Source organism: Phocoena sinus, chromosome 21 (assembly GCF_008692025.1).
Source record: "Phocoena sinus isolate mPhoSin1 chromosome 21, mPhoSin1.pri, whole genome shotgun sequence".
Lineage (NCBI taxonomy): Eukaryota > Metazoa > Chordata > Mammalia > Artiodactyla > Phocoenidae > Phocoena > Phocoena sinus.
The window spans coordinates 13,300,617-13,313,980 of NC_045783.1; the positions used below are offsets into that span (position 1 = coordinate 13,300,617).

The window sequence follows — 13,364 nt, forward strand, 5'->3', positions numbered from 1 at the left end:
GTGGCTTCTCTTGTTGCGGAGCATGGGCTCTAGAGTGCAGGCTCAGTAGTTGTGGCAAGCGGGCTTCAGTCGTTATGGCTCAGGGGCTCTAGAGCACAGGCTCAGTAGTTGTGGCGCACGGGCTTAGTTGCTCCGCGGCATGTGGGATCTTCCCGGACCAGGGCTCGAACCCCTGTCCCCTGCGCTGGCAGGCGGATTCTTAACCACTGTGCCACCAGAGAAGCCCTGCTTCTGTTTTATGTTTTGGATTTTTGGCCCTGAGGCATGTAGGCTCTCAGCTCCCCGACTGGGGCTTGAACCCAAACCCCCTGCACTGGAAGGTGGACCGCCAGGGAAGTCCCGTGTATGAGGAGTCTTACCAGAGAGGGGTGCACAGGGCTTGAGCTTTAGAGGAAGAAAGCAGACATCAGCACCCCAAACCCAAGACTGCAGGGAAAGAGGACTGAAAACAGGCTACAGAAAAACTTAGGGGGTGATTAACCAAGACCTCTGGAGAAGAAAATCTTTAAAATGACAGCGTAGGGTAGCGACAGAAGAAACAGTCGGCTGCTGTCAATGGGACACCTTCTCCGACAGTTCCACGGGGAGAGAATGACTCCAGTGAGGCCGAATGAAATCCACCCCAGGACCACCAACTGCTGCGATGCCTCCTGCACTGCCGCTTTCCCCCTGAGATTTGCACTTTCAAGAATATCCATGTTATTCACACCAAGACTTTCTTCTCTGCAACATAGCAGGGCCGTTGCTGGGAGCTGGCCGGGGCCCCGGCGTCAGCAACTGGAAGTGTCGGGATGACTGCGTCCTAGGAAGCAGACCTGGGAGGGAGGAAAGAACTGGGAGGCTGAGGTCATTCTTGCTCTTCGCTTGTGCACATCAGAGGCCACGCCGAACGCGACACCTGACGCAAAAGGGAGGCTTCACTCACTTGAAATGCAGAAATATTTATTTTGGTTTCCTTCATTGTTTTTGGAAATTCTGTTTTGGTTTATAAAACATAGAAACAGCCAACACTTAAAGCAAACATTCAAAAGCCCATTGTGACAAATTATTGACTTCTTGTGCAATTAAGAATGCACGTATGAAGCTAGGCTACCAAATAGCGTTATTACGACAACTCTTTAGGGCAAACCCTGTTGTGCTTGTATAATACAGGTAGTCACATATCCACAAACAACTGCTTTCAACATATAAATGACAACTAAATTCAGTCACATGTGGCAAAGACTTGCAGTAAAGTGAAATGCTGTTAATTACCCAAATTAACTTAAAAAAAAAATCCCTTGAGAAGTTAACCCCAGGAAATGAGTTTTCCAGATTCCTATGTCTTAGAATTTTGGCTTGTCAACTACATTTCATAGAAATCAGGTAGCATTATGATAGAAGAGCATTAATTACCATCCATTTCAATAAGTAGCCAAGTGTATCTAGTCCCTTAATTTTTTTTTTTTTTGCGGTACACGGGCCTCTCACTGCTGTGGCTTCTCCCGTTGCAGAGCACAGGTTCCGGACGCGCAGGCTCAGCGGCCATGGCTCACGGGCCCAGCCGCTCCGCGGCATGTGGGATCCTCCCGGACCGGGGCACGAACCTGCGTCCCCTGCATCGGCAGGCGGACTCTCAACCACTGCGCCACCAGGGAAGCCCCCTTAATATTTTTAAAGACATGCCTTGCCTGAGAGTTTATTCTGGGGAAAAAAAGCCACTTAATCACAACGTACTCTTCTGATATGAAAACCACATTAAAAACCATCACAGACAGAGCGACGGGTTCAGTGAAGATAAAGTGGACAGTTCTTCAGGCGTCACAGTTGAACATGGCTGATCCAGGTCATTGTTTCCTTGTTGAAATGCTTGTCTTCACTGCAGAGTCTAAGGCAGATTTTTTTAATAACCCCTGGGAAGGGATGGAGGGAGGGAATCGGGTCTCGAGAAGAGGGTCGGCGAATATTCTGCTCTGTGGACGCCAGAATCCACCTGCTCTGGTGAGCGGCCATCCACCCATACCTGCGTTGTTCTGAGTTAGGTCCATCCTCTGCTCCAACAGGAGTGACAGGGGTTAATCAGAAGGGTCACATGAGACGGGGAGGGGACAGTGGCAGGGATTAAAAAAAAAACCTCTGGTCCACGTGCAACCTCCTGCAGCTGGGACAGTTCTTGTTTGTAAGGGACGGCTCCCTCCAGTGCACGGTACTCTTCAGAGCAGCAGACACCTGCAGAATTTGCAGCAAGTAGCAGACATCTCAGAAATAGCAAAGTCCTAACCACTTGGTTAGCAAAAAAGGGAGACAAGTTTTCACCCTCTTTTTAAACTGAGGAAGTCGTAAATAACTTAGCACATTTATAGTTTCCCCCTTACAATTATTTTAAGGCTCATTTTGGAAATTATGTATCACCGTGAACATGGTCTGCAATGCGACGTGACCACAAGGCAGTGTTCCACTCCCTCTAAGCTTCCTGTGATGAGAATCTGAACGCACGAGGCAGACAAAGACGCTCCTTCCCTACTTGCTGTTGTCAAAACTACCCACTGAGGCCACGGGCAGGAGAAGACCGCGGAGGCATGCGGCCTCTTCCCAACTTCCTTCCTCGCATTAGATTTTGATGGTGGAATAGAGTTCATCGATCTGTGACCTGAAATAATTCCGAAGCTCTGGTCTTTTAGCCTTCATCGTTGGGGTCAGAAGGCCGTTGTCGACAGAGAATAATTCAGGGTGGAGACTAATACCTTTGACCTGCAAAGAAACCAGGCAGTCAAAGGAGGAAAGGGGCACGGAGGCCACCTGAGTCTAAAAAGCACTTAAGCTTCCCAAGGGATAAAGACCCTTCTGGGCGACTCAAGCCAGCCTCTCAGGCCAGGTCCCACTGCACTGTCACAACGAAGGGCAGTGGCCTGTTGTCAGTACAGAATCAGGACTGTGGCCTGACCTCCAGGAAGAGAATTCACACCCTTGGTTACAAAAATCCCCTCCCCTACCAAACCACTCCACTATCCCTTCCGCACAGATGTCTTTACGTCACCTCATCCTCTTCTATAATATATTCACAAAAAGCATCCTCCAGTCAAAACCCCGTTTTGCAGGAATTCATACACTTGGATGCAAGTCTTACCTGTTCAAATGGTTTTAGGCCAGCATCCCTCCCAAGTATCACCATGTCTTCCAGAACAGCTTTTTGGACACCCTAATAAGGCAAGAAAAGTAAGATCCTTACTCCCGTGGCGGGAGTCCCTGAACTTTGCACTTAATGCAAAGGGCGGGTCAGAAGTAGGCTGCACACTTCGGAACCTACCTTGCTTCTGCACAGCTCTTCAAAGGAGCCTTCAAAGCCTCGCTTCCGGGCCCAGGGACCTAGCGTCTCAATGTCTGGTACCACAATTGCTATGAGAAATGCCTTTAACAGAGACAAGTAAGTTATTAACGGGCTTGATCCAGATGCTCTAAAACTGTGGTTCTTTATTATCTGCAGCCTGGGCCCCTGGGAGAATCTGATGGGAGTTACAGATCCTCTTTTCAGAGCATGTTACCAGCCCCAGAGTCTGTGGGGCCCAGGTTAACTCCTGCCTCTGAAATATAGACAGCGTTGGGGATTTTGCAATAAATGTTTTAAAACCACCATTGGAAATCAAAACCTAATAAAACCCTAATTTTTACTTACTCATATATATTTTAAAAAATAAAACAGGGTCAAATAAGCAAACAAGGGGATAGATATCAGATAACTGCTTTATAAAAAGAGAAAATGTATGCAGATTCATTTAGAAGAAACTCTAATACCTCATTCTTTACAATTTAGAGACGACGAAACTGAATAAAAATTAGAGGCATGGGTATGATTCCAGGTCGAAGAAAAATAGGTTCACTTTCTTGTAAGAAAATATTCTTCCAAAATTATTTGAAAATTTCAAGATTTGTAGAAATATTAACCCTCAGGAAACCAGACACCCTTCTCTTCCTTCCCACCATCTGTCCAAAATTTTAGCAAATGATGTCTCATTGCAATACTGATGTTGGTTTTCGACTTTAAGATATGTTGGCTCACAACCACCATTTGCTCAAAAATGACGTAGGAGACATATCATAACAAGTTGGGTTTAATATGTTTGAAAATTCTAAAGTTTCTTATAACCTGTATATCAATATTTCCCCTCATAATTAAATTAGAAGCTTATTTTACCCACTCCCTTGGTATCCTTATCCAACTTCCCTTGGTAATATGAAATTAAAGAGAAAAAAACTTTTCTGGATAAGAATTGCCAAGAATAAGAGGTACAAATTTCCAGTTACAAAATAGATGAAAAAAGAAACGCCAAGCAGTAAAAACCAGTAATGTGTTGATAATATTCCAGCACCTCAGACATGAAAGTCAACTCACACCCATCACAAACTTCCCATCACACTGAAAGGCCCTGGACTTCTAGGCCCGGGCCATGCTGGCCACAGAATTCACGGCTGGGGCAGTGCGTACCTGCAAGCTCTCTCCGTGGACAAACACCTGAGCGACAGGTTCACTTTGCTGGTAGATGTTTTCAATCTTCTCCGGAGCTATGTACTCTCCTTGTGCCAGTTTAAAGATGTGCTTTTTCCTGTCGATGATCTTCAAGGTGCCATTCTGTTTGGAGGGCGGGGAGCGGCCTGTGAGCAGGTCCGGCAGCTGCTTTCCCCCCAGCAGCAGGCATTTTCTGTACACTATCATTTAATCCTAATAACCTCTGGCAGGCGTCAGCTGTTAACCCATTTTGCAGAGAGGCAAACTGAGGCTTAGAGAGATTATGTAACCTCCCCCAGGCCACTGAGCAGATAGAGAGACAGAGAAGGGACTTGGGAGCCCCCCTCACTCCCAGCCAACCAGAGCACCCGACTTGCTCCCTTCAGCTCAGCAAGTTTCACTTTGTCTCATATCTGAATCGGCCGCTCAATGGGGTAAAGGTCCTCGAGAGCTGAGATGCGCTCATCCTCCCACAGGGCTCTGCGCAGAGCAGGGGCTGCAGAGGCAGCAGCTCACTTCCCTCTGTCCCTGTTCCAGGGCGGGGGTAGGAGGGGGCTGTCAGCTGCCCCCATGATGACTGTGGGGATGCGAGAATCTCCAGACCAGACTCGCCAAATGCCAGTAGCTCCCACCTCCCCATCTCCCGTAAACAAAACCCCATCCCCACCCGAGGCCACTCTCTCGCTTCAGAGAGTCATCCACTGGAAAGTTCTCAGCCCACATCAGTTTTCCTCCGTTTCCAAAGGGAGCCAACTGAGGTCCAGGGAGATTATGAGATGTGCTCCTTAGAGCCATAGTCAGAATTAGAACGGATACTTCATCCCTCCTGAGTCTGGAAAGAGGGACTTAATTTATTTCTAAATAGCCTGGGTGGACTTGCCTGCTGGTCCAGTGGGTAAGATTCCAAGCTCCCAATATAGGGGGTCTGGGTTCAATCCCTGGTGGGGGAACTAAATCCTGTATGCATGCCACAACTGAGAGTCCACATGCTGCAACTAAAGATCCCACATGTTGCAACTAAGACCCAGCGTAGCCAAAATAAATCAATAATAAATAAATAAATAAATATTAAGAAAAAGAAAAAAAAGAACCACGGTGAAGTACCATAATGTCTATGAAAAAAATAAAGAGCTTGGGTACTCTGAAATTAATTGGGGGGGTGTTCTTCAAAACAATAAAAATTTCGGAGTATAAAGCACCATAAAAGAGGGCAGACAGCAGAAGCAAGAAGAATACAATCCTGCAACCGGTGGAACAAAAACTACATTCACAGAAAGACAGACAAGATGAAAAGGCAGAGGGCTATGTATCAGATGAAGGAACAAGATAAAACCCCAGAAAAACAACTAAATGAAGTGGAGACAGGCAACCTTCCAGAAAAAGAATTCAGAATAATGATAGTGAAGATGATCCAGGACCTCGGAAAAAGAACGGAGGCAAAGACCAAGAAGATGCAAGAAATGTTTAACAAAGACCTAGAAGAATTAAAGAACAAACACCTAGAAGAATTAAAGAACAAACAGAGATGAACAATACAATAACTGAAATGAAAAATACACTAGAAGGAATCAACAGCAGAATAACTGAGGCAGAAGAACAGATAAGTGACCTGGAAGACAGAATGGTGGAATTCACTGCTGCGGAACAGAATAAAGAAAAAAGAATGAAAAGAAATGAAGACAGCCTAAGAGACCTCTGGGACAACATTAAACGCAACAACATTTGCATTACAGGGGTCCCAGAAGGAGAAGAGAGAAAGGACCAGAGAAAATATTTGCAGAGATTATAGTCGAAAACTTCCTTAACATGGGAAAGGAAATAGCCACCCAAGTCCAGGAAGGGCAGCGAGTCCCATACGGGATAAACCCAAGGAGAAGCACGCCGAGACACATAGTAATCAAATTGGCAAAAATTAAAGACAAAGAAAAAAATTTGAAAGCAGCAAGGGAAAAACGACAAATAATATACAAGGGAACTCCCATAAGGTTAACAGCTGATTTCTCAGCAGAAACTCTACAAGCCGGAAGGGAGTGGCATGATATACTTAAAGTGATGAAAGGGAAGAACCTACAACCAAGATTACTCTACCTGGCAAGGATCTCATTGCGATTTGATGGAGAAATCAAAAGCTTTACAGACAAGCAAAAGCTAAGAGAATTCAGCATCACCAAACCAGCTCCAGAACAAATGTGAAAGAACGTCTCTAAGTAGGAAACACAAGAGGAGAAAAGGACCTACAAAAACAAACCCAAAACAATTAAAAAAATGGTCATAGGAACATACATATCGATAATAACCTTAAACGTGAATGGATTAAATGCTCCAACCAAAAGACTCAGGCTCGCTGAATGGATACAAAAACAAGACCAGTATATATGTTGTGTACAAGAGACCCACTTCAGACCTAGGGACACATACAGACTGAAAGTGAGGGAATGGAAAAAGATATTCCATGCAAATGGAAATCAAAAGAAAGCTGGAGGGCTTCCCTGGTGGTGAAGTGGTTGAGAGTCGGCCTGCTGATGCAGGGGACACGGGTTCGTACCCCGGTCCGGGAAGATCCCACATGCCGCGGAGCGGCTAGGCCCGTGAGTCATGGCCACTGAGCCTGCGCGTCCGGAGCCTGTGCTCTGCAACGGGAGAGGCCACAACAGTGAGAGGCCCGCATACAACAACAACAAAAAAGAAAGCTGGAATAGCAATACTCATATCGGATAAAATAGACTTTAAAATAAAGAATGTTACAAGAGACAAGGAAGGACACTACATAATGATCAAGGGATCAATCCAAGAAGAAGATATAACAACTATAAATATATAGCACTCAACATAGGAGCACCTCAATACATAAGGCAACTGCTAACAGCTGAAAAAGAGGAAATCGACAGTCACACAATAATAGTGGGGGACTTTAACACCTTACTTACACCAATGGACAGATCATTCAAAATGAAAATTAATAAGGAAACAAAAGCTTTAAATGACACAATAGACCAGATAGATTTAATTGATATTTATAGGACATTCCATCCAAAAACAGCAGATTACACTTTCTTCTCAAGTGCGCACGGAACATTCTCCAGGATAGATCACATCTTGGGTCACAAACCAAGCCTCAGTAAATTTAAGAAAACTGAAATCATATTAAGCACCTTTTCAGACCACAATGCTATGAGACTGGAAATGAATTACAGGGAAAAAAATGTAAAATACACAAACATATGGAGGCTAAACACTCCGTTACTAAATAACAAAGAGATCACTGAAGAAATCAAAGAGGAAATTAAAAAATACCTAGACACAAATGACAATGAAAACACGATCATCCAAAACCTATGGGATGCAGCAAAAGCAGTTCTAAGAGGGAAGTTTACAGCTATACTAGCCTACCTCAAGAAACAAGAAAAATCTCAAATAAACAATCTAACCTTACACCTAAAGGAACCAGAGAAAGAAGAACAAACAAAACCCAAAGTTAGCAGAAGGAAAGAAATCATAAAGATCAGAGCAGAAATAAATGAAATAGAAACAAAGAAAACAATAGCAAAGATCAATAAAACTAAAAGCTGGTTCTTTGAGAAGATAAACAGAATTGATAAACCATTAGCCAGACTCATCAGGAAAACGAGGGAGAGGACTCAAATAAATAAAATTAGAAATGAAAAAGGAGAAGTTACAACAGACACCACAGAAAAACAAAGCATCCTAAGAGACTACTACAAGCAACTTTATGCCAATAAAATAGACAACCTGGAAGAAAATGGACAAATTCTTAGAAAGGTATAAGCTTCTAAGACTGAACCAGGAAGAAAAAGAAAATATGAACAGACCAATCACAAAGTAATGAAATTGAAACTGTGATTAAAAATTTTCCAAACAAAAGTCCAGGACCAGATGGCTTCACAGGTGAATTCTATCAAACATTTAGAGAAGAGCTAACACCCATCCTTCTCAAACTCTTCCAAAAAATTGCAGAGGAAGGAACACTCCCAAACTCATTCTATGGGGCCACCATCACCCTGATACCAAAACCAGACAAAAATAGTACAAAAAAAGAAAATTACAGACCAATATCACTGATGAATATAGATGCAAAAATCGTCAACAAAATACTAGCAAACAGAATCCAACAACACATTAAAAGGATCATACACCATGATCAAGTGGGATTTATCCCAGGGATGCAAGGATTCTTCAATATACGCAAATCAATCAATGTGATAAACCATATGAACAAGATGAAGAAGAAAAACCATATGATCATCTCAATCGACGCAGAAAAAGCTTTTGACAAAATTCAACACCCATTTATGATAAAAACTCTCCAGGAAGTGGGCATAGAGGGAACCTACCTCAACATAATAAGGGCCATATACGACAAACCCACAGCAAACATCATTCTCAATGGTGAAAAACTGAAAGCATTTCCTCTAAGATCAGGAACAAGGCAAGGATGTCCACTCTCACCACTACTATTCAACATGGTTTTGGAAGTCCTAGCCATGGCAATCAGAGAATAAAAAGAAATAAAAGGAATACAAATTGGAAAAGGAGAAGTAAAACTGTGACTGTTTGCAGATGACATGATACTATACATAGAGAATCCTAAAGATGCCACCAGAAAACTACTAGAGCTAATCAATGAGTTTGGTAAAGCTGCAGGATACAAAATTAATGCACAGAAATCTCTTGTATTCCTATACACTAATGATGAAAAATATGAAAGAGAAATTAAGGAAACACTCCCATTTACCACTGCAACAAAGAGAATAAAATACCTAGGAATAAACCTACTTAGGGAGACAAAAGACCTGTATGCAGAAAACTATAAGACACTGATGAAAGAAATTAAAAATGGTACCAACAGATGGAGAGATATACCATGTTCTTGGACTGGAAGAATCAATATTGTGAAAATGACTATACTACCCAATCTACAGATTCAATGCAATCCCTGTCAAATTACCAATGGCATTTTTTACGGAACTAAAACAAAAATCTTAAAATTTGTATGGAGACACAAAAGACCCCAAATAGCCAAAGCAGTCTTGAGGGAAAAAAACGGAGCTGGAGGAATCAGACTCCCTGACTTCAGACTACACTACAAAGCTACAGTAATCAAGACAATATGGTACTGGCACAAAAACAGAAACACAGATCAATGGAACAAGATAGAAAGCCCAGAGGTAAACCCATGCACCTATGGTCAACTAATCTATGACAAAGGAGCCAAGGATATACAATGGAGAAAAGACAGTCTCTTCAATAAGTGGTGCCAGGAAAACTGGACAGCCACCTGTAAAAGAATGAAATTAGAACACTCCCTAATACCATACACAAAAATACAACTCAAAATGGATTAGAGACCTAAATGTAAGATTGGACACTATAAAACTCTTAGAGGAAAACATAGGAAGAACACTCTTTGACATAAATCACAGCAAGATCTTTTTTGATCCACCTCCTAGAGTAATGGAAATAAAAACAAAAATAAACAAATGGGAGCTAATTAAACTTAAAAGCTTTTGCACAGCAAAGGAAACTATAAACAAGACGAAAAGACAACCCTCAGAATGGGAGAAAATATTTGCAAATGAATCAACGGACAAAGGATTAATCTCCAAAATATATAAATAGCTCATGCAGCTCAATGTTAAAAAAACAAACAACCCAATCCAAAAATGGGCAGAAGACCTAAATAGGCATTTCTCCAAAGAAGACATGCAGATGGCCAAGAGGCACATGAAAAGCTGCTCAACATCACTATTAGAGAAATGCAAATCAAAACTACAATGAGGTATCACCTCACACCATTTAGAATGGGCATCATCAGAAAATCTACAAACAACAAATGCTGGAGAGGGTGTGGAGAAAAGGGAAGCCTCTTGCACTGTTGGTGGGAATGTAAACTGACACAGCCACTATGGAGAACAGTATGGAGCTTCCTTAAAAAACTAAAAATAGAATTACAATATGATCCAGCAATCCCACTACTGGGCATATACCCAGAGAAAACCATAATTCAAAAAGGCACATGCACCCCAATGTTCATTGCAGCACTGTTTACAATAGCCAGGTCATGGAAGCAACCTAAATGCCCATCGACAGATGAATGGATAAAGATGTGGCACATATATACAATGGAATACTACTCAGCCATAAAAAGGAACGAAATTGGGTCATTTGTTGAGATGTGGATGGACCTAGAGACTGTCATACAGAGTGAAGTAAGTCAGAAAGAGAAAAACAAATATCATATATTAATGCATATATGTGGAACCTAGAAAAATGGTACAGATGAACCGGTTTGCAGGGCAGAAATTAAGACACAGATGTAGAGAACAAACATAGGGACACCAAGGGGGGAAAGTGATGGTGGGGGGATGGTGGTGTGATGCATTGGGAGATTGGGATTGACATGTATACACTGATGTGTATAAAATTGATGACTAATAAGAACCTGCTCTATAAAAAAATACAATTAAAAAATTAAAAAAAAAAAGTTCTAAAACTAATGTTCCCTAAACCAATGGTCATCATGTTTTTCTCCTTTTTCAAACTGTCCAAGAACAGCAGAAATAAAGGGGAATTTCTAAGTTGTCATTCCTCATAGGTGATAAATAAGTAAATAAATAAATAAAGCACCTGTAAGACTAGAACAATACACAATAATAAAAATTACACTAGCCATTTGAGTGCTTGCAATTAAACACAGTAACAACTTTAAAAAGCAGTGGTGTCACCACAACAAGCAAAAGTGGTGAAACCTACAGGTCGGCTTTTTGCACAAGCATCTCACTCCAAAGACGGACTCCTTATTTCTCTATAGTAAACGGTTCTGAGGCTAAGTTCAAAGGGATAGCCTGATCCTCTAAGTACTTATCCTGTTTTTACTGAGATGACAATGTTAAGAAACATGTGTGCTCACAAATTTTCACCTGTCGTACATGCCTGGCAGCTTATGCAGTGCCCCCAGACCTTAACTAAGGCCTCAACATCAAGGCACAGCAGTGAAATGTGAAAAGCCAGACACAGTGTCTCTGGATTTCAAGCCAGAAGCAGCAACCGGAAAGGATGTCAAGCATCAAAACAAAACATATTTGCTGCCATTAAAGTGAAAATGCTACACGAGGATGCTAAGTATAAGCCTGTTTCCTGCAGAAGACAGAAGGGTCTACGCTCCACCACTCGGTAAGGAGAAAGGGGAGGGAAAGCTAGGGTGCCACTGCGACGTGGGGTTTTTTCTTCCCTATGGTGGAACAAAAGTGTCTGTGAACAGGGGAGGGGACCACTTACTGGTAACCACTTTCCAATGTCCCCTGTGTGCAACCAGCCGTCTTTATCCAGAGCTTCTGCTGTGTTTGTTGGGTCCTTTAAGTAGCCTTGAAATACATTAGCCCCTTTCACACACACCTGAGGGGAAAAGATCGGGAGGGAGGTGTGGGAGTTGGAAGAAGGTGGATGAAAGGTACAAACATCCAGTTATAAGATAAATAAGGACCAGGGGTGTCATGTACAGCATGGCGACTACAGTTAGCACAGCCATATGGAAGATTTTAAAGTTGTTAAGAGAGCAGATCTTAAAGAGTTCTCATCACAAGGGAAAAAAACACATTTCTTCTTTTTTTTGTATCTATATGAGAGGATGGATGTTTACTAAACTTGCTGCGGTGATCATTTCACAATATATGCGAGTCAAATCATGATGCTGTACACCTTAAACTCACACCGTGCTAGATGTCAATTATATCTCAACAAAACTGGAGGGGGAAAAAGATGATCTGTTAAGAGCACTGACTGGGGCTTCTCCAGAGAAAACTCGTGTGTGTGTGAGTGTGTGTGTGTGTGTGTGTGTGTGTGTGTGTCTCTCCCAGAGCTACCAGAGCCCCGCTGGCATCGTGGCAGCACCTCCAATCCCCCACTTCCCTTCCATAATGGCCTTGGCTGTAGTCAAGTTCCAGGGCTCACGCTCACCCTAGGCTCTGGATCAGAGCTTCTGGAAAATCCCAAGGGGGTGAAATCCCAAAGCAATTTGGCCTTCCTTCCTCTAGCCAGTAGCTCACTAACAGGCATGGAGGGCAATTAGCAGACAGGAAGCCGTGGCCCAGGACTTCAGGCCCTGGAGCCTCTGTACCCTCCTGGGCCCTCGGCCCCATCGTGGCTGGCGGCAGAAGGCAGGCATTAGAGCCCCCCCACCTCCCTACCCGCCCTGCGAGTTAGGCATAAATGTACCGTCAAAAAGAAGCCTGTGTGACTCAGGGTCACCAGCAACACCAAGCTCAGTGGCTTTACGTGCTGTGGTGCTGAGAGGTGGCTGGTTACTGGAGGAGCCCGCAGTGAGGGGGTGACTGCGGGATTTCACTCACCTCGCCCTCGCCCTTGGCAGCCATGTAATTCATTTCTTCCACATCGACAAGCTTTATAATGTTGCAAGGCATTGGGGCACCAACATGGCCTGTATATCAAATAAAAGTTGATCACTCCTACCGTGACTACCGATATCCTTAGGACAGATCACTTTTATCACAAACAAGCCCACTCACGATGAGAACAGAGGGTATAAACCTCTGGTTTCGGCAATCACAGCCTGTCTCCCCCTGGCAAATTACAGAGTTTATTCCTAGAAAAGAGACAAAAACAGTCCAATGTCTCCTAGGGAGCTTTCCCAAGTCTGATGCTCCAAATTATTTTTCAAAGTATAAATGATCTGGCTGCTCATTTTCAGGGTTTCTTTGAACACCTGGAAGCAGGTTTCCTGAAACTTTCACCTGGTTCCCATGATCTGAGGGCCCTGCTCTCCCTCATACAGAGGTCACGTCCCCGTTCTCTATAAGAACAGACCTTGACGGGTCAGATGGTTCTGACCACTACGGCCTTATTC

The 13,364-nt window shown here is 43.2% G+C and overlaps 1 protein-coding gene across 3 annotated transcripts in view; it reads right to left on the reverse strand.

The window, feature by feature from the left end:
• Window positions 1-921: 921 nt before the first annotated feature.
• ACSL1 (acyl-CoA synthetase long chain family member 1) overlaps window positions 922-13,364 on the reverse strand; it is a 71,780-nt gene continuing 59,337 nt past the window's right edge. For all 3 annotated transcript variants that reach the window (XM_032618368.1, XM_032618369.1, XM_032618366.1), the window contains 6 exons: window positions 12,850-12,938; window positions 11,780-11,896; window positions 4,463-4,606; window positions 3,287-3,388; window positions 3,107-3,178; window positions 922-2,730 (listed from right to left, as the gene is read on the reverse strand). In XM_032618368.1, coding sequence (XP_032474259.1) covers window positions 2,590-2,730; window positions 3,107-3,178; window positions 3,287-3,388; window positions 4,463-4,606; window positions 11,780-11,896; window positions 12,850-12,938 — 665 coding nt within the window. In that variant the 3' untranslated portion in view covers window positions 922-2,589. The remainder of the gene's footprint in view (window positions 2,731-3,106; window positions 3,179-3,286; window positions 3,389-4,462; window positions 4,607-11,779; window positions 11,897-12,849; window positions 12,939-13,364) is intronic.